Source organism: Triturus cristatus, chromosome 12, assembly GCF_964204655.1.
Source record: "Triturus cristatus chromosome 12, aTriCri1.1, whole genome shotgun sequence".
NCBI classification, from domain to species: domain Eukaryota; kingdom Metazoa; phylum Chordata; class Amphibia; order Caudata; family Salamandridae; genus Triturus; species Triturus cristatus.
In genome coordinates, this window is record NC_140595.1 from 25,394,256 (window position 1) to 25,410,984 (window position 16,729).

General features: G+C 44.6%; 1 protein-coding gene across 2 annotated transcripts; it reads left to right on the plus strand.

Annotated features, from left to right (window-relative positions):
• The first annotated feature begins 5,948 nt into the window (after window positions 1-5,948).
• Window positions 5,949-16,314, plus strand: NR2C2AP (nuclear receptor 2C2 associated protein). 2 transcript variants are annotated; one of them, XM_085637767.1, is made up of 5 exons: window positions 5,949-6,104; window positions 8,509-8,599; window positions 11,280-11,385; window positions 11,924-11,991; window positions 15,507-16,314. In XM_085637767.1, the coding sequence occupies exons 1-5, from the start codon at window positions 6,067-6,069 to the stop codon at window positions 15,621-15,623; spliced, it is 420 nt and encodes a 139-aa protein (XP_085493893.1). In that variant the 5' UTR covers window positions 5,949-6,066; the 3' UTR covers window positions 15,624-16,314. The 2 variants fall into 2 exon arrangements, with proteins under 2 accessions (XP_085493893.1, XP_085493892.1); XM_085637766.1 differs by lacking the exon at window positions 5,949-6,104 and adding an exon at window positions 6,143-6,268.
• The last annotated feature ends 415 nt before the right edge of the window (window positions 16,315-16,729 follow it).

A 16,729-nucleotide genomic window follows, 5' to 3' on the forward strand; every position in this document is an offset into this window, starting at 1 on the left:
GGTGAGGCAAGAAATGGAAACAAAGTAGTAAAAGAAATTCATTTGGTTTACAATAAGGATCGGTTGTAGTTCACCGTCCAAAGAACCTGGTCACATCTCAATCACAGATACATGTTTTCGTATTTCAGAAAGACCCGATAATTGGTCTAGCACAAGGGAATTATATGTGTATCCCAGGTAATGGAAAGTAAGCGTCGACGTTTCGACCCGTCTTGAAGGCCTTGAGGAGATTTAGACCTTGGCCGTGCGGATCTTCATCAGGACCAAAGGGAAGGGGTTTGGGGCAACCTGACTGGGTGATGAATTTGATCGTCCACCTGATATCCAGTTCAATGGGGTTCCTCAGACATCCAATGAAAGAAGGACTGCGTATCAAAAGTAGTAATAGAGCTGTGGGGACTCAATCCGTGCGCAACAGACGCAGCTGTCTGATTCAGGTCAGTCGCTGTTGTGATCGTTATAACGAGGTATGAGGTATGAGGTTCACTCGTAACCAAAGGCACAATATATGTGCCGACTATTTGTGAACGTCCGTCTCCGCCGAAGCTGCCGCTCAGTGTGAGCTTCGTCCGCGTCTGCATACCTCACACTGAGCGGCAGCTTCGGCGGAGACGGACGTTCACAAATAGTCAGCACATATATTGTGCCTTTGGTTACGAGTGAACCTCATACCTCATACCTCGTTATAACGATCACAACAGCGACTGACCTGAATCAGACAGCTGCGTCTGTTGCGCACGGATTGAGTCCCCACAGCTCTATTACTACTTTTGATACGCAGTCCTTCTTTCATTGGATGTCTGAGGAACCCCATTGAACTGGATATCAGGTGGACGATCAAATTCATCACCCAGTCAGGTTGCCCCAAACCCCTTCCCTTTGGTCCCGATGAAGATCCGCACGGCCAAGGTCTAAATCTCCTCAAGGCCTTCAAGACGGGTCGAAACGTCGACGCTTACTTTCCATTACCTGGGATACACATATAATTCCCTTGTGCTAGACCAATTATTGGGTCTTTTTGAAATACGAAAACATGTATCTGTGATTGAGATGTGACCAGGTTCTTTGGACGGTGAACTACAACCGATCCTTATTGTAAACCAAATGAATTTCTTTTACTACTTTGTTTCCATTTCTTGCCTCACCCACTCACTCTTAATCACCCTCTTTTGTTGCACGTTCCTCTTGGAGCAACCTTAAATTGCTTTATTTAATAATAAATTAATATGTATGATAATCTAAACAAGGTTGGATGTTGTTCCTTGCTGTTTTGAATTATATATTGAATATTGTGAGTTCTTTCCCTCTAAAAAGTTTTTTTTTTTTTTTTTTTTGGGTTTCGAGCTCAAGACTACAAAAATTAACTGACTAATTGAAGCAATTGCCTCACTTGTATTAATTAATTGGTCAAGGACCACTGTTTTTGGTATCAAGTCTACACCCAGGTCCCCATACCATGGGTCACCCCATTTTTGTAATGGCCATTGCAAAATGGCGTTAATTCTTGACAACTGATGGCCGCCCACGCAAGTTGCCCATCCCACCATGGTAAAAACTTTAACCAGGAAGAAAGATCTTATCATCTTGTGGGCACCCATGGAAGATACCCAATGACCACCCCTGGTAAAACGCTGCCGCTTGCTTAATGGTGGTATTTCCTAGCATCATGTGGGCATCGGTGGCATCATGCCCACTCCTGGTAAAATATGGCCCCTGGCACAATGGTAATATTTTTGGTCAACTTGAGGGCGTCCGATTCATGTTGCTAACTGGTGGCAAACTATAGAACCTGGTGCAATGATCGTGTTGGACTGCATAGCATGAAAGGGCCCACCGTGGCATAATGTACAACCTGACTTAATGGAGTCAATGTGAGCTGCGTGATATGCCTGTGCCAAAGCATATATGTAAATCATTTCAAACATTTTAAAGTTCATGGAGGCGCATATAAGACTGGACTCAGAGCAAATTAATGTATTCATGGTGTACGTTAGTGCACGCGCATAGCCAGCCCGCTCTCCAAAACCTAGGATCCATAGCCCTTTGCTGAGAGCTAAAGGTCGGGAAAGGCAAAACCTATTGTAGTTTTAAATGCTTGTTTTCTCACAGTTGCCTTGGCTCACTCTTCTGAGCACTGGCTCGCCTCGAGGAAATGCTAAAACATGCATTTCAATCCCGTCTTCGAGCGCCACCTGCTGATTCAGCCTTGAATCACACAAAGCTGTTCAACATTGGCCGACTAAAACAATGCATGTGTCGAGTTAAGATGGACTTCAAACTAAGGCTGGGGGGTGAATTCTGCTCCACCGGCGAGTTTTGGCCACTCAGCGTTAAGCTGGCCTGAGTGCTGGCCAGATTTCACCTACTGCTGCGTGGCGAAGTTTTTTCTCATGCATGGCTCACCAACGCGCACGCGAGATTTGGCGTCTCCTAGCGCTATCTCTAGGAGGGCACCCGGCGAGATTTTCACAACGCGGGCGGTTGCAGCAGTTCGAGTTCAAATAGAAAATCTACTCGAGCTGCAACAAGATCAACTTGCGAAGCAGTGCCCTCTGGCATGCCGTTCGCGATGATATTTCAGCCCGAAACGAGCTCCCGGTGCTCAACATCAGCACGAGCAGCACTGCGCCCCTAATTCTGCCCTTTTGATGATCTCCGTGGAATCTCGTGGAGTGTTCATGTAACTCTGCGGAATTCTGCGGAGTGAAACTTTGTGAGTTCCACCCACCCCTAATCAAAACTGAGCATATTGTGGTGTCTGGACAACGTTCAACCTTTCTGTGCCCACTGAGGCATAAATAAAGACACGAGCTCAGCTCAATCTCCCATTTTTTCTTCCTTTCAGCAAAACATTCCCTTTATTTTGTCACTATAAAAATATTAAGAACAGTATACGGCAGTTCCACTTCACAGATACCCCCTCATCCTTATATTAAACTCTCTATCAATAATTGATTTGCAAAATGTTGGAATGTCAAAGAGACACTATTAATAATAGCATATACATTTCTCTCCCATATCTCCTCCCTCATATTCTTACCCCCAAAATAGTTCAGTTGTTCTTCCATTTCCTCCTCTCTCATATTCTTACCCCGGAAATATTTCAGTCCAATAGTAGCACGGGCGGGGCCAAAGGGGTATTTGCCCCAGGAGCAAAATTCTTAGGGACATTCTTAGGGGCACAAATTTTTAAAAGAATAGTGGAAGGATACTTGCTTTGCCCAGGGAGCTGGCAACACACGCTATGGCGCTGTTTCAGTCTCTCCCATAGCCTCTTCTCTCAAATTCTTACCCCCAAAATATTTCACTGTCTCTCCTGTGTACTCCTCTCTCATATTCTTACCCCATAAATATTTTAATGTGTCTGCCATACCTTTCTCTCATACACTCTTACCCCCAAAATATTTCAATGTCTCTCCGATATCTTCCTCAGCCATATTCTTACCCCTAAAATATTTTGTGTCTTTCCCATATTCTCGTCCACCACTGCTCTAGTTCTAAAATGTAAGTATTTAAATGTATCGCCTGTATCCCCACTTCCCATTTGAACACAGATATTCAAATGTCTTTTCCACACCCAAACCCCCTCACCTTAGTTGCATTTCTGCCATTGAAATATTTAAGTGTCTCTCTCGTTTACCTTTCCACCTCAACTCTATTGCTAACATTTGACTATTTAAATATCTCTCTCCCGCTCACTTGCATTCCTACCACTGATATATTGAAATGTCTCCCTCATTCCCTCTCTGCTTCTACCACTGAAATATTTAAATATCTCTCTCACTCCTCCACCTACCTCCATTTTGTTACTACCATTTGAATAATAAATTGTTTCTTCCATCCTACTCTCCAAACTCTGTGACGTTTCTGCCATTTAAATATTTAAATGTCTCTCCCACCCGCCTTTCCACCAATACTGTATTCCTAGATTATAGCTATTGAAATGTCTCAGTATTGTCCCCTCCATCTGTACCATATTTCTAATTCTAAAGCATTTAAATATCTCACACACGTTCCATTCTCTACTCTGTTGTTGCCCTGAGGCTTTCAAATGTCTCTTACATATCCAGCTCCCCAGAACTGTATTTTGATCACCGAAATATTGCAAGGGAAAGGCAAAGATCTCTCCTTTTGTTAATATCAGTCTGGCTGTGTGTCAGAATACTGTTGTCAGAAATGTTGTGTGTTGTAAATCCAGTGGTCTAAATATTGCTTACAAAAAAACTTCATCCCACTGAGTGTAGTTTTTCTATTTTCTACTCAAATATTTTTTTTAATGAAACTTGGGCTATAATATTTCTGTTGAACAATAATGTGACAACAATGTTCGGTATCGCACCATCAGGACAGTCGCTTGTACCACACATATGCTAGTCCTTGCAACAGCAGGCGTTAGCAAAGGCTGGTCGGGTTGGGTGTTGTGGAAAATACCCAGCACTAAGATGTAGCGATAACCCAGCAGAGATTCCTGCGGCTGTGCAGACACTTACATGCACAACGGCATTATCCCACCGTCACAAATACTATATCAATCACATATTCCGCTTCAGAAATTGACCCATGTGTTGACTCTGTTTCAATGAGGAGCACACCATCTATGCAACCACTGAAGTCACACATTAGGTCTTCACGCAAAGTTTGAAAGTACACTACACAGATGAGGAGATACTCAAAATATTCCTGACACACCCGATGAAGGTGCTGAAGAAGACTTTCAGGAATCCGTGGCTGTGCGAAACGCTGTAGTCATACCCCAAAGTAATGTAGATCATAAATTATTTCTGCTACTCTAAGTCTACCAAGAGGTCTGGAAGGTTTTGGATTCCTTAAACACTGTATTGGGGCAGATCCAGATTAGGTGTGCATGAAATTCATGTAATTTGGGTTCGGACAATTACGCAAAATTATGGCAAATGTAGTTATATTTTGGAGCAAAATGCAGCCGTGCATCAAGTCTAGGCACACGCATGTATTTAAACAAGAGCACCGTGAACAACAAACATTCGCATTGTTGTTCCGTGCATCTACCAATTGCGGCATTTGTGGCAAAGTTTTATCACAAATGGCACATAATTATGCAAACTGGCCAAAATTGCCTAATTTCAGAAATTTCAAGCAACAACCATATCGTAAAATTACTCAGATTTTGCTGCCATTAAATACATTTCACCTATGGCCTATCATGATTTAGAGGTGAGAACGTGGCTCATCGGGGCAGCCACGGAACCTCCAGCAGCGATTTGTAAGGGACCCAGGAATATAGTTCCCAGACATTATACTACTGGAAGGAACAAATAATTGTTACAGGTAGAGTTGGCACCATTTGAAGTGAAAAAATACCAGCAATTTGTTTTAAGTCTGAAAAGGGCAGGATGTGATACTTAACACAACTTTAAACAAAATCGTATGTATTCATTTGTAACATGGCTTTTCTGCCATTGTTTATAGTAATTATTAGTCTTGCATCATTAACTTAGCTCTAGAGCACATTTAAAAGTGTTTTCTATTTGGTTTGAAGAATGTACAGACAAGAACTAAAAATACTGACTTTTGGTGATTTTGCTTATTTTTGTACTGGCCAGCATATTAAAATACTGGTGATGCCGTTAAAAAAACCCACTTAGGTGGCAACCCTAGTTTCAGGCCAGAGCATGTCATATTGAGGTGACCTTCAGTTCAGTCCCCATCAGAATCGAACCTCAGGATTTCACGAGATTACTCACAGCCCAGTGAGGAGCCAAAATGAGGACAAAACACCATTTAAGAAGGGACCACAGCCCTGTGGAGGCAGTAGGGACTTCCTCCCGAAAGGAAAGATTTATTTTTTCATAAAGTCCTTTTGTTCTAGATGTGACAAAGACAATATCTGTCAGAGACTGCCACTCATGTGTGTTCAGGAGTTAGCCCGAATCCCAACGCATGAGAGCTTCTATGAGAAGGGCATCTCCTGGACGAAGGTGACATGAAGAGAGGCCGGCTGTGTTTCCGCCACACTCAATATGACCGTCGAGACGTGACGCATGCTGTCGTGAAGAGCAAGCCTTGCTTTACGGCACCTGAGGCAAGATGTCGGCGTCCGTGCTGTGTGCAGACACCGTGAGCCGGTAAGGAGGGGCTCTCTAATGCAGGGGTATGTGTGCCAGGCCGGCAGTGTGCGCAGGGACACAATACATGAAGGGGGCCCAGGGGCCACTCATGCGGAATCAATGATATTCAGGGGTCAATCGGATACATTTGTGGAGTTTCTGGAGCTCATCAGATTCATAAGGTTTGTGTGTTCTCGAGCGTTCAGAGCTGGGGGACCATTCTCCGAGAGCACACACACCCAATATTGTCATTTTTCTAAAATTAGTCCGGCGCAATCAATGCTTAATGTATTCGATTGTACAGATGTGTGTGTGAAACCTCAATGTTAGAGATTCAAATCCTGGCAGGGCCACTTAGCCTTTCCTTCTTCTGATGTCGATAAAATGAGCCCTGTTGAGTTGGGCAATATTTGTTTTTTATCCATTTATTTAATGCATTTTTATAAAGCGCGGACTTTACCTGAAGGTGTCAGAGCGCTGTAAACCAGTTAGGTTACATGAGAGAAATGTTACAAAATAGAAAGTTAAAAAATAGCAGGACACAGAATCAAGCACAGCAACGCAAGAAGAGGTAGGGAAAAATATAGAATGACAAGAACACAATATCAAACACAGCAAGCAAGGGTGAGGAATGTACAAGAAAATATTACAAATTTAAAATGACTAGTGAACTTTCTAGAGGGGTCTGAGAATGAAGGTATTAGTTCTGAAAGTGTCTTTGGAATAGAAGAGATTTGAGGTCCGCTTTGCAGATCCGGATAGAGGTGGCGGCACGGAGCAATGGAGGAAGCGAGTTCCAGATTCTCACCGCATTACCTGAGAACGATTGAGCCATCGATTTTTCCCCTTTGAAGGAGGGGGTCTAGAGCAGAAACTTTTCCGCATTCCGAGAGGGTCTCAAGCCTCCGGACAATTTCAGACAATGTTGCTTTATTTGATGGCGCCTGCTTGGGTTTTGCGTTTATTATGACATCATTCACCGGATGGACCCTTTAAACTTATTTAATACCGGCCTGGAGACCAGATCAACTATAACATGTACCTTATGTGTCTATTAATGGTAATAGCCTGTATTTTTAATCTAGTGTTCCATACCACACCTCTGTTTTTCACAACTCTTGGCAACACATTTAATGCGACTCTCAAAACTGACTTCCTAAGTATGAAAGCCTCAGTTGGTCTTGCCAGAACTTGTAAACTTGGTGACTTGTATATCACTGTGTTTTAGCCTTGAGTGTTCAAGTCGCTGAGCAATCTTGCAAGCTGTTGAGGGAACATAGCTTCTAGAAGTTCAAGTCCACATCAGACCTGGAGTTATAAGATGAACACATGACTGGATACCCGGCCTAATCTTCTGTGAACAGATAAGCGCATTCTAGGAGTTGTCTTTTTAGTCCATTTACATGGAAGCAATAGGACTAGAAACAGTGCCCTGTAAAAGTAAAAGTAAGCTCGGGATTGGAAAACGTGTGTCCCGGTGACGTGGAGGCATCTAATAAGTCTATAGAGGAGCCCATTAGAAGATTTTTGTATTTATAGCCTTTAACGGCACAGTCTAAGTTTGGGACCAGCCTGGTGATGCATGAGCATTCCAGAAGAACAACCTTAATGCGCCTCGGGGTCCAGGGCCTTTCGGAACATTTGTGAAGTTGAGAGAGGCTTATGCTGTCTGCCAGCGCGGTTGAGGCCCCTTAACCCAATCAACGGTCCTCCAAGCCTCGCCACATGTTTTTGGCGTGTGTGTAGACTCTGCTATAGCCATTAAATGGGGCGCCCTATAAAGTAAGATTTTGTTGATATTTTCCAACATAAATGTATATATCTTAAACTAAAGAATGTAGAATACAACAGTTGCTACTAAAAAACAATTCACACTTTAGAATAAAAAAAAAAAAAAGTAGTAATACGTTTTTAGGTATAAGGGACACTACTAAAAGCCAGGCATCAATATCTGATCCCACCAAATGAGAGGAGTTGCTTCATGTTAACATGGGTCACATATTCGAGTCCTGGATTTTCCTTCTGCAAACAAATGAATTCTGGGAGTTGTAGTCCTACTTCACATTTCCAGGTTTGTAAAATGAGAACCCAGGACTGCATCTCTGGGTCCTGGTGGCTTGGAGCATTTGGTGACCCTTCTGCCAGGAGTCTGAGTCGCTTTCCGCTCTCAGCGCTGCTTCTCTAGACCTGTCTCGGACTTTGATGAGGAATCCACTTAGTTCAGGAGTTTGGACAGAATTCACTTCGGCTTAACTGTCCGTTCCTACTTATTTTCTGAGTTCTGAACAGTCCATCACACTTTACTTTTGACAGCTGACCCTTTTGAATTGTAATTAACTGCTGCTGTGGCGTTTGCAATCTGCACAGTAGAAAAATACTATTTTGAAGTGCTTTAACTCTTGTATTTCCCTTTTGCATGCAGAGTAAGTTCAGTTCTGAATAGGGATGTGAAACAATTTGGCAAAAAGTATCTGTTTGACGGGAATGAGGACACCTGCTGGAACTCCGACCAGGTGAGTGATTGATTTTGCAAAAATCAAACATCAGTACATACGTGGGCTACAACCAAGCCTGGTCTTTGATATAGCTTTACAGCCCACCGCCGAGGACTATGCCGGTTGTTAAAGGGCCTGAACTCAAGTGATAGGTCCAAGATGCAAGCCCCGCCTCCTTATACCTCTAAGGCACAGGCCTTTAAACTGTTGTGCGCACCCCCAGGTCCCCATGACTGCATTCCCAGGGGGGCGCAAATGCGTCTGCAAGTGCTTGTAAGTGAAGGAGGTCTGGTTGCAGCGGCATTGTTAATTTGGCACGTTTCCAGGCTGCTTTCTTTTATGTGCAGAGGTTTAAGTGCATAAAAAGTGCAATTGTAATCCTGAGTGCTCTGCCCATAGTCAGTAAGTAGGGTGATGGGGTCAAAGGTGTGGATAAAATTAACAAAATATTCAGTAACTATTTTGTTTTTCAGCCTCTGGTATAACAACAATACACACATGCCAAATGAGAAAAAAAACAACGCAAGTTTAACTTAGCTGTGGGAAATGCACTCTTTAACATTATAAACTTCAGTTAGCGAATGCAACCATAGCAGATGTCTGTGTGGCCAACTAAACCTAGGGTCACTGGAATTATGTGGCAGGAGAGGACCAAATCATGTGGCAGGGTTGACTAAAGAGGCAAGAAAAAGCGAATTATGTGGCATTTTGCAGCACATTTTGTGATAGTATTACAATGTTATTTTGTAATGTTTTCACTTGATAACACTGGGCATATATTTCACCTCATTCATTTTACTGTGCTGTAAAACATGTCCGTGTTTTTAGTAACTTTAAGTTTCGATCTAACGATTATGCAGCAAATGATGGATTATGTGGCAAATCCATAATTATACAGAAAACACTGTTGCAACGGAATCATATAATTCCAATGGCCCCGACTAAACCCCACTTATGGCTGTTTTACTATCCTTGCTTGCTTGCAAGGGTTAAGAGTACACATTTTCTGTGCCAGCGTTGCACTGGGTCTCGGAGGAAGTGCCCAGAGGAGGGGAAATTTGAAGCAGAGCAGACGCCTTAGTTTGAGCATCGGAGAGATGGCAGCACGCGTTGTGGGCAATACGGGAGCCCATGTATTTGGCAAAGAAAAAAGCCTGGTTCGCAAGCAGTAGCTATCATCAGTGAAGCTGGTCTGAGGATTCCGCTAGACCACATTTATGAATATCTTTCTCTAAAAACAAGAGTATAGAGGTTAATTTTCCTTGGTAGCAGAGAGCTGCAAAGAGGTGGGGACAACTTGATGGAGGTCATTTTCTTCCTAAAAGGGAGGAGGTGTGGCCTACCGGCAAGAGCTGCCTAATTTGGAACCAGGTTCTGATCGCGGCATCAACTGTGATTCTGGGCAATGTAAAGTGTTCCAGGGCCCTTGGGCCAAGTTCACTGTACATAAAAATAGGGACAGGTAGCCTGTTTCAAGATTGCGGTGCTGACCAGGCATGGTGGAGAAGTGGTGAAAGAGGTAGAGGAGACGGCTGTGGCCCTAAATAGCTGTCTATCATTAGTGGAGTTCCATTGGGGCCCATGAGTGCGAGGGGCTCACGACACTCAAATTACGTAGAGCATAGTTTTTTTTAGTCAATTTCTGTTTGTTGATTTTGCCCTGATAATGTCTCATATTATTATAGATTGAGTTACAGGAAAAGTATATACATGAAATGAGCTCAAATGCCCCCGCCCCTGCACTCAACCCTGCATCTCCTACTCCCCCAATGTTGCCATAAAGTTTTGAAGTTTTGGAGTGGTGTGGCTCACTGGTTAGAGGGAGCAGACCCGGAAGCAGAGGACAGCCCGGGACCAGGGTTCAATTCCCGACGCGGCAGGGTCGTGGACCAGGGCCAGCGGACTCGATAATTCTCGCCTCGGTGCCTACTCTAACCAGGGATCACTCTCGGCAACTTTGGGCATTAGATTGCCTCATCTCCACAACGGCCCCCCACATTCGCCGGGGATGCCTGGTTTCACCTTGGAGATACCCAGGAAGGACCATCTCACAGGGATAGCCAGGACGGGTTCCCCAGCGGTCTACAGCGCCACGACGCCTCAGGGCAGCAGTGCGCTTTACAAGACACATACATACATACACTCGACATCCAACTGTTTTGCTCAGAGTCCCCTCCCCCCCACAGAATTTTTTTAAGACCTCTACTTTAAGGTGTAGGGGGCGAAGGTAGAAGTTTCCTGACCCACTGGCTCTTGTGGAGGAGAGACTTTTTTGGGGGGATGGGGGCTCTCTGAGGGACCCCCAGAGGGACTCCCACCTGAGGGCAAATTTTAAAATCTTTCTACTGTGGATCCAGCAGTATCCCAATGTCATTAATGATGTCACTGAACGTCATGAGTAATTAAATATGTGAAGGTCTAAAGCTGTGCATGGCCAGGGCCACATTATAGTTATTTAAAACTATAAAAGGTGATTTTTTTTTTTAAACAATAGTTTTTATATTGTTACAAGGCCTACCTATAACATCACTTTAACCTTTGATTTTTCCAGTAAATTTCTAGTCTTTTAATGTAAGCTAAAATCTTAGTATCTTACCTATCTACAATGTCACGTTAACCTCTGTTTTTTTCAATGAAAATATAAATGTGTATGTATATTTATTTATTTATGTAGGGTGACTCGTTTTTTTGGTCCTAGGGCTCCTCCCAGTGGATATTGTTGGAATTTCCAACGAGTGTGCGGGTTTCTGAAGTTCATATTCAGTTCCAAGGGGGATTCGCTAGTCGGACAGCAAAACTAGAAGGTAAGCAGCGGTTTGTATAATCGGTATTGAAAAAGCCAATAGGTTTGACTCTTGTATAGTGTACAGGCACAACGTGCAGTGACGCACCTTTGGCTGTAGAAACAATATAGTGGCAGCATGGGTTAGACAAATCCATGTGAATGTGCTTCCTGTCCTGTGCCAGTTTAGTGCATCAGGTGCAGAGCACACACTGCACTGTGTTGGGCTGTGTCGCACTTGTGAAAACAGTGTGTGCACGATTCAACACAGACTTTAGTACATCTGGTCACATTTCGCCAGAAGCAGCACAGGAGGTGAGGAAGTGCAAATCACAAAGTTAGAGAATCCCAGATACTTGAGTATCCAGAGCTGTGAAGTTGCACACATCTCAACCACAACATTGCGGTGAAGTTAGGGGAAACAATCAAGTATTCAATGAGCAAAGATCTTTGAGCAGAGAGTGCAATACATGGAAATTGTGCTTAGAAACCAGTGTCCGAGCACAAAGCGGGAACAGAAATCTAATTTTCACATTGATACTTTTTTTTTCTACTTTCAGGTGGTAGAAAGAATGAAGATTCTGTGAAAATCCTGGATTTCTATCCTGAAGATACCAACGCTCTGCAGATATCCTTTCCTTATGTTCATCAATGCCCTCACTGGTCAGGAGATGTGATTCCGTGGCTCGTTTCCATTGGCAGACACTGCATAGTGACACAGAAAGTTTCAAAAGACCGTGTTCCTACCCCTTTGTAAGAGGCGCAGGGCAAAACGACGTGTCTGGTTTGAGTAAGAACAGCGGACGCAGGAAGTGTCAAACAGCCTCTAAGCGCTTGGGTAAGGGGTAGTACTTGTGAGCATTAGGCCAAAAGTCCACATCTGCAGCCAGGGCCACTCAGAGGCCAGTGGGACTGTGTCAGCGGCCGCCACTTAGTACCAGGCACGTAAATTCTGCTGCGCTCATTCTAGATGGTCAGACCTGTAGGTCAGTCCCCACCATGTACAACAAGGGGCCCAACCTTTCTACAGCAAGAGCTACTCATGTTCAGCGAAAATAATCCTGAGCTACTAATATTAGTGTTGTAATAGTGGCCGTCCTGTGCAAGAATGCCATCGGTGATCACCTCGGCGCAGCAGGCAGGGTAGCCAGCAGCGATGTTTAAAAAAAAAAAACAACAACTGAGTTTTGCACGCCTCTGCACGAAAAACATACGACAATCACAGCTGCGATGCCTGTGGCACCAATGTTGTGTATAACATGGGTAATACGTCTGCCAAACACCTCATGATTTATCACTCAAATATCAGCTTTCAATATATTTTGAAAATTGAGCCATTTTCCTCCCAACATCTTCTGAATATACACACATTTTGATCTCAAATATACACTCCAAATTTTGGTATCAATATATTAATTCAGACAAGCAAAAGGATCTAGCTTTGCAGGCTGGTCTGCACACGGGAGAGCTGCTTGCAGTTTGCTGGAGGGCTCCCAGTCACTTACAAGCTACTTTTAGGAGAAGGCTGAAATACAATATCTGAACTTTGCCAGGGAAACGGAGACCGCTGTCTAGGCACACACGCACATGTTTTGCGTTTTATATTTTGTGGGCTCGGCATAAATTTCAGCAAAATCCTACTCATTTCTCAGCTATCCAACCAACCCACATTGGCAGAGTCAACAGGCCTGGCCTTAGCAAGCCGGTGAGACCTTTTTATTTTATTTGAAGAATGTAGCTCAAAAAAAAAAAAAAAAGAAGAAAATGTGATGCTGCCTAAACATAGCGCCCATATGCCTGAAGCGAACAGGGACAGTCGGAAGCTGGGAATCAATTGTCTACTTTAATAGAAAACCACTGTCAGGATCACAGTGAGTTAAGTCAAGACTCTATCCTCATTGGCCCGAGTTTCAGTCTCCACCCCGCCTTCAGAGGAGGGCTGTAATACTCCAGCCTAGTTCTTCTTTGACAAGGGGGGGACCAGGGCCGGACTGGCTGTAGCAGACACCAGGCGTTTCACCAGTAGGCCGCCATGGTAGGGGCCGGTTTTAGGCCCTGGGGGGCCCTTTTTCTTGCTGGGAGCCAGCCATATCAGCTCCCTGTAACAAAATCGCCCGTAGCAAACAGCTCGGCTGCACCCCCCCTCCTCACACATTGGGGGGCCGGCCAAACAGTTTGCCAGGGCCGGTTTCGGGTCCCAGTCTGGCCCTGGTGGCCTTTATCTATTACTCCTTTCCTGAGATTTCCAGAGACGCTCTGTGTCTCAATTCATGGTTTGTACCAGGTGATTATAATTCAAACCTATTGAACCCACCGAATTGTTCCCTATAATTGTGTCGTTCAAGTCCGGCTCTCCACTTGACCCAGCATCTCCCTCCATCTTGGAGCAAGGGCTGGAAGCCGTGCAGCCTGTGCTTCGTGAGCTACTTAATAGCTCCTTCGTGTCAGGCCGGGTTCCGAAGCATTGGAAGCACACTACGATAGTGCCGCTCCTTAAAACACCTCTGCTAGACCTGACTAAGCCCAAAAAGTATCGGCCCATCTCACTGCTCCCTTTTTCTTCCAACGTTGCAGAAAACTATGTCAACCAGTAGCTTTCTAGCTTTATTGAGGCTTAGTACGGAGTCTGCCCTCTTGCTTGACTCCATCCACTAAATCCTTTACAGGGGCTTATGTTGGACCTCCGTGCGGCTTTCGACACCGTGTACCACAACCTCTTGATTGAGCGTTTGTGGAGATGCGGTATCAGCCACAAAGCCCTGCAGTGGGTTGTCTCTCTCCTGCAGGAACACACCTTCCAGGTGTTTCACAAACCTTTCTATCCTCAGGTCTTTCCGCTACAGCAGGGAGTGCCACAGGGCTCCTCTGTTAGCCCAACCCTAGATCATCTGGCACCACAGTTTTGACATCATAACGTATGCCGATGATCCTATCTGTTCGTCCTCCTGTCACAAAACTCGGTTAACACGGCTATCTTGCGGAGGACAGGCCTGACGGGGGTCGTTCAGTGGATGGATCTCCACCGTCGTAAGCTGAATGCAGGTAAAACAGAGGTCCTCATTCTAGTCAAACAACCCTCTATCCGGTCCTTTGCATGGTGGCCAGATTCTCTCGGTCCTCTACCTCCTAAGAACCTAGACATTTGGTTCGACGAGAGGCTCACATGTGACGGCCAAATCACAGCCTTGGCCAGAAATTATTTTGCGATTTTAAAAACTTTGAAAAAATCCTTTGCTTTCTGCCTGAATCTTCCCCACTTTGTAGTCTGAGCGCTGCTTACATCCAGGCTGGACTACTGGAAAATCCTGTACTTAGGGGTGTCACAATCATGGCTGAGGAGACTTCAGCATCTGCAGAGTTCGGCAGCCCGCCTTCCGCTGAACCTTCCCAGACGGGCCACCACGGGCACTGCGCTTTCTAAGCTGCATTTGTTGCCTCCGAAGACGACTTTCCTTCAAAGCCCTGTGGTATTGTTACAAGGCTTTTATGAACAAGGGTCCTCACTATCTGCATCCCTTTGCCAAGCCGTCTTTTACCGTGAGGCGCCCCCTATTCTCTGGAGCCATGCTGGCCTGTATCCGCACGGCAAAAAGTACGTGTTGGGGCAGCCCGTCTGGCTTTTTAGCATCAAAACTGTGGATCTCACTACCTCTTCGAATACGACAGGCCCAGATGGAATCACTTTTTCGTAAAAATGTAACAACCTAGTTATTCAGTTCGGGCTGATTTAATAATTTCTTTGCTATAGACATGACCTCTGGGAGCTGGACGTTTCGCCCTGGGACACTGTCTGTAGTAGCTACGAACTATACAACTTGCACTATTATTTGTATGAAGTAGCTCACCAATGTCCTCCTCCTCTATGCGCTTGTGAACTCACACCCTTTAAGCTAGCAAGGTGGGTTGAGTACCACCCGCTAAGATCTGCGTATACTGTCTTAAACGTGTTGGCACCGACTAAGGCTTCGTCATTTCAAAGTTAGGCAGCAACAGGATTTTTATTATGTAGTGTGCACTACATCATTCGTTAATATTTAAAGTCATTCTAGGAATATTTTAATCTGATCGACAAAACTAATAATGTATTGATTGTTGAGTAATGTTCTGTTCCTACACCTATGTTTCCTTCACTGCTGTTGTCACAGATTTCCCATGGAAGCGGCGACCATCGATAAACTGAAGATAACTTTCCAGGAGAGCACAGATTTTTTTGGGAGGATTATCGTCTATCACCTTGACCTCCTGGGCGATAAACTGTAGCTTCCCATTGATGTCTCACAAGCAAAGCCAGTGGTATCCGAGCGGATACCTCACACGGACACACACAGGAAAGTGGAGCCCCTATCACATTCACCACAGTGGGACGATACTGTAGGATTGCAAGGGGTTTGGAATATGCTGGCTGAAGCGTCGTCGTGGACATCGGCGAGCACCTACCGGAACGCCAGACTGTACCTAACAGAATAAAATGACGCCCTCTGTTGACGAACAACTGGTGTTCATACAGGGATTGTCGATAAACCACTTTCAATCGAAAGCAAAACTGGGCATTGCCACAAACCAATGAATACACACAAAATCCCTCTAATCGAACAATGACATTTAACTGAGGACGATAAAGGAACAGCAGGGTCAGGAAAGGACTTGCAGAGTACAAGCTTACGATGATGCGACGTATACCTGAATGTATAGTACACTGCAGATTTCCAGGGCAGTCAAGGAGCAGCTACTGTGGAACTCTGGCTTCCAGGGATATTCCAGTACCCCGGGACCACAGTGTAAGACTGGGCAATCAACAAACAGCAAGTTTGTGTAACAGAACAAGTATCTGTCCAAGTAAAGTACTCCGTAAAATCATAAAATGCTTTAAAAATGCACATGTATTCCATTAAGGTGACTTTTCAGCTTCTGAATGTAATAAACTACAACATAACCCAACATTGCACTACAAGATGCAGATTTTAGTTGCAAGTGACAAGAGTATGGACGAAGAGCCGGCCCACTGACGTGTGGTGCAGAGTCACAGAACAGGTTGTCGACTTCCCAGGAAAGCATCAGAGTGCACATCCTGCCATTTTAAATGTTTATTGAGGCCTGTGCTGCTTTTCAGGTTGACTTTACAATTTATGTAAATAACGCCCAGCCTTACCTTTTTTTGTACACCTCACCATTCCAGGAATGGAGATTAGGAGCCCTTCTGTTGTAGCCTCCAACCTCAGAAGGGGCCAAAATGGGCATTCAAGGGTGCTAGAGAAAGGCAATTCAACAACTGGATGGTTAGACCAGGTTCCTAGGAAGGAATATGCTACTTACCAGTATGCATCTGTTCTTGGCATGTAGAGCTGCAGATCTACACACTTTTGCAT

Excerpts from the sequence above, each read along its gene's own strand:
- NR2C2AP (XM_085637766.1), top strand. The coding sequence starts at position 6,207 with ATGATATTCAGGGGTCAATCGGATACATTTGTGGAGTTTCTGGAGCTC. Across the intron at positions 6,269-8,508 it reads GAGCTCATCAGATTCATAAG|AGTAAGTTCAGTTCTGAATA; the intron begins GTTTGTGTGTTC and ends TTTTGCATGCAG. Across the intron at positions 11,386-11,923 it reads TCGGACAGCAAAACTAGAAG|GTGGTAGAAAGAATGAAGAT; the intron begins GTAAGCAGCGGT and ends TTCTACTTTCAG.